The sequence below is a fragment of the Monoraphidium neglectum genome (genome assembly GCF_000611645.1).
Source record: "Monoraphidium neglectum strain SAG 48.87 unplaced genomic scaffold scaffold03647, whole genome shotgun sequence".
Classification (NCBI taxonomy): domain Eukaryota; kingdom Viridiplantae; phylum Chlorophyta; class Chlorophyceae; order Sphaeropleales; family Selenastraceae; genus Monoraphidium; species Monoraphidium neglectum.
In genome coordinates this window covers 4539-6250 of record NW_014009982.1, presented here as the reverse complement: position 1 = coordinate 6250, position 1712 = coordinate 4539, and the positions used below count along the sequence as shown (strand labels likewise).

At 63.0% G+C, this 1712-nt stretch overlaps 2 protein-coding genes across 2 annotated transcripts in view; one reads left to right on the top strand and one right to left on the bottom strand.

The window, feature by feature from the left end:
- Nucleotides 1-73: 73 nt before the first annotated feature.
- Nucleotides 74-298, bottom strand: MNEG_13137 (hypothetical protein; the record flags this gene model as incomplete). The annotated part of the gene is made up of 1 exon (XM_014038392.1): nucleotides 74-298. A coding segment is annotated over one exon (225 nt), but the record flags the coding sequence as incomplete, so codon positions are not given.
- Nucleotides 299-1030: 732 nt separating this feature from the next.
- MNEG_13136 (hypothetical protein) overlaps nucleotides 1031-1712 on the top strand; it is a gene marked incomplete at both ends in the record, with an annotated part of 2618 nt that continues 1936 nt past the window's right edge. The window contains 2 exons of the mRNA XM_014038391.1: nucleotides 1031-1033; nucleotides 1265-1428. Of these exons, the coding sequence (XP_013893845.1) occupies nucleotides 1031-1033; nucleotides 1265-1428 (167 nt within the window). The remainder of the gene's footprint in view (nucleotides 1034-1264; nucleotides 1429-1712) is intronic.

Here is a 1712-nt window from a genome sequence, read left to right as displayed (position 1 = left end):
GTGTCATAGTGTTGACAACTGCAGCCAGGGGTGCAATATTCGTGGGCAGCTTGTTCGGGCTATAAACGCTCACCTTCTTGAGGGCTGAGATGATCTTTTTGGCCACAGAGATCTCCCCCACCAAAATGGTCTCCTCATCCCTGGTGGCTGACGGGGCACCAGCAGCAGTGGGAGCAGCTGCAGCGGCGGCAGCAGGGGCCGCCGAGGCGCCCTCGTCGCCCTCCGCAGCGGCCTCAGGGGCGGCAGGCGCCTCAACATGCGCGGCCCGCGCCCTCAGGTGTTCGCCGGTGCTCGCCATTGGCGGGCGAGTGGACACGGGGCACCCATGGCGTGGGGCCGCCAGCGCAGCAGTGCGAGCGTTGGGCCGCCTGTGGAGGCCGACAGCGGCGCACGTGCCACGTCCAGCAATCATGGTGCAGGATTCCAGCTTCATGCCCGCGGTTTCGTATGCCAATGCACACCGGCGACCACAGATAGTTTTTGTGATCTAGTCTATTCAAATTGTTGCGATGGCATTGAGGAGAGTATCGCATCAAACTCAATCATGCCAACCCGCTGATGACCGCAACGATTTAGTGAAGCAGTCTCGGTTGTGTCACCCCACCGTTCACAACGGTGTCTGTGCTCCTGGCATGGCGCATCACTACTGTGATAACTTCCAAATTTTGTGCTAATATACGCGCCACAATGCCGACACATTTGAGGGAGGCGTGGTGCACGGATGAGCACGACGGTGTAGACGGCGGTGCGCCTCTCATTCCACTCACTGGAATTTGGATAACAGCTGTTTTTCATTGCTTGTTCACCTGGGTCAACGACTTTTGAAGAGCTTGGTGGCCGTCGCATCAGACTACCCATTTCGGAGTCTGGAAGAAGGAAAGTTTTCATTTGAATAACATCAGACTTTAGACAGGCGTTTTCTTGCGGACGGACGCTCGGTTCCTGGCTAGCCCAACTGTTCCACCGGTGGAGCCCTCGTGCCCTTCGCCAAAGCTTGGAGAGGCCCCCGGGCATAGACAACCAGGGCCGTATGGTGAGAAGATTTGTTTGCGAAGACCAGACCCGGCTGCTGCGCCCTGCTTGCTCCTGTCGGGCGGCGACCAGGCGCTGCTTGCGCGGACCGCCCTGATGATGGATTCCTGCCATCATGCCAGCGCTTGAGTGGCGTGGACGGCAGTTTGCAAAACCTCATGCACTCAACGCTCAGGCCTGCTGATCGATCAAACAAGGGCTGGGAATCACCGCACGCGCCTGCGATCGCCAGGCGGACGGCGACCTCGAGCAGTGCTGGATCTGCCTCGATGACGCGTCAGAGGACGGCAGCGCGCAGCTCATCAGCCCCTGCAGGTGCCCCCGCAAGGTGCACCCCCAGTGCCTCGCGCGATGGCAGCTGCAGCAGGCGGGCCGGCACGAGGAGAAGTTCTGCAGGTATGCCGGCGCGGGGGATTGGGGCAGCGGCGGCGGCCGGCGGTTGCTGCCAACAATCCTGATTGCGGGCACCCGCGAGGCCCACGAGGGCCCCCCTTCTGGATCCCCTGCCGCCGCAGCCTCAACAGCGGTGCGAGCGGCCCGCCCACGCGGCGCCGCTCCGGCCGCCGCCCTCTGCACCCCGCCGCCTGCGCGTGGCTCTCAGTGGCCCCAACTGCCCGCCCGGCCCCGGGCTCGCGGCTCGCCCCCCCCCCCACACACACACACACCCTTCACGGCCCCCT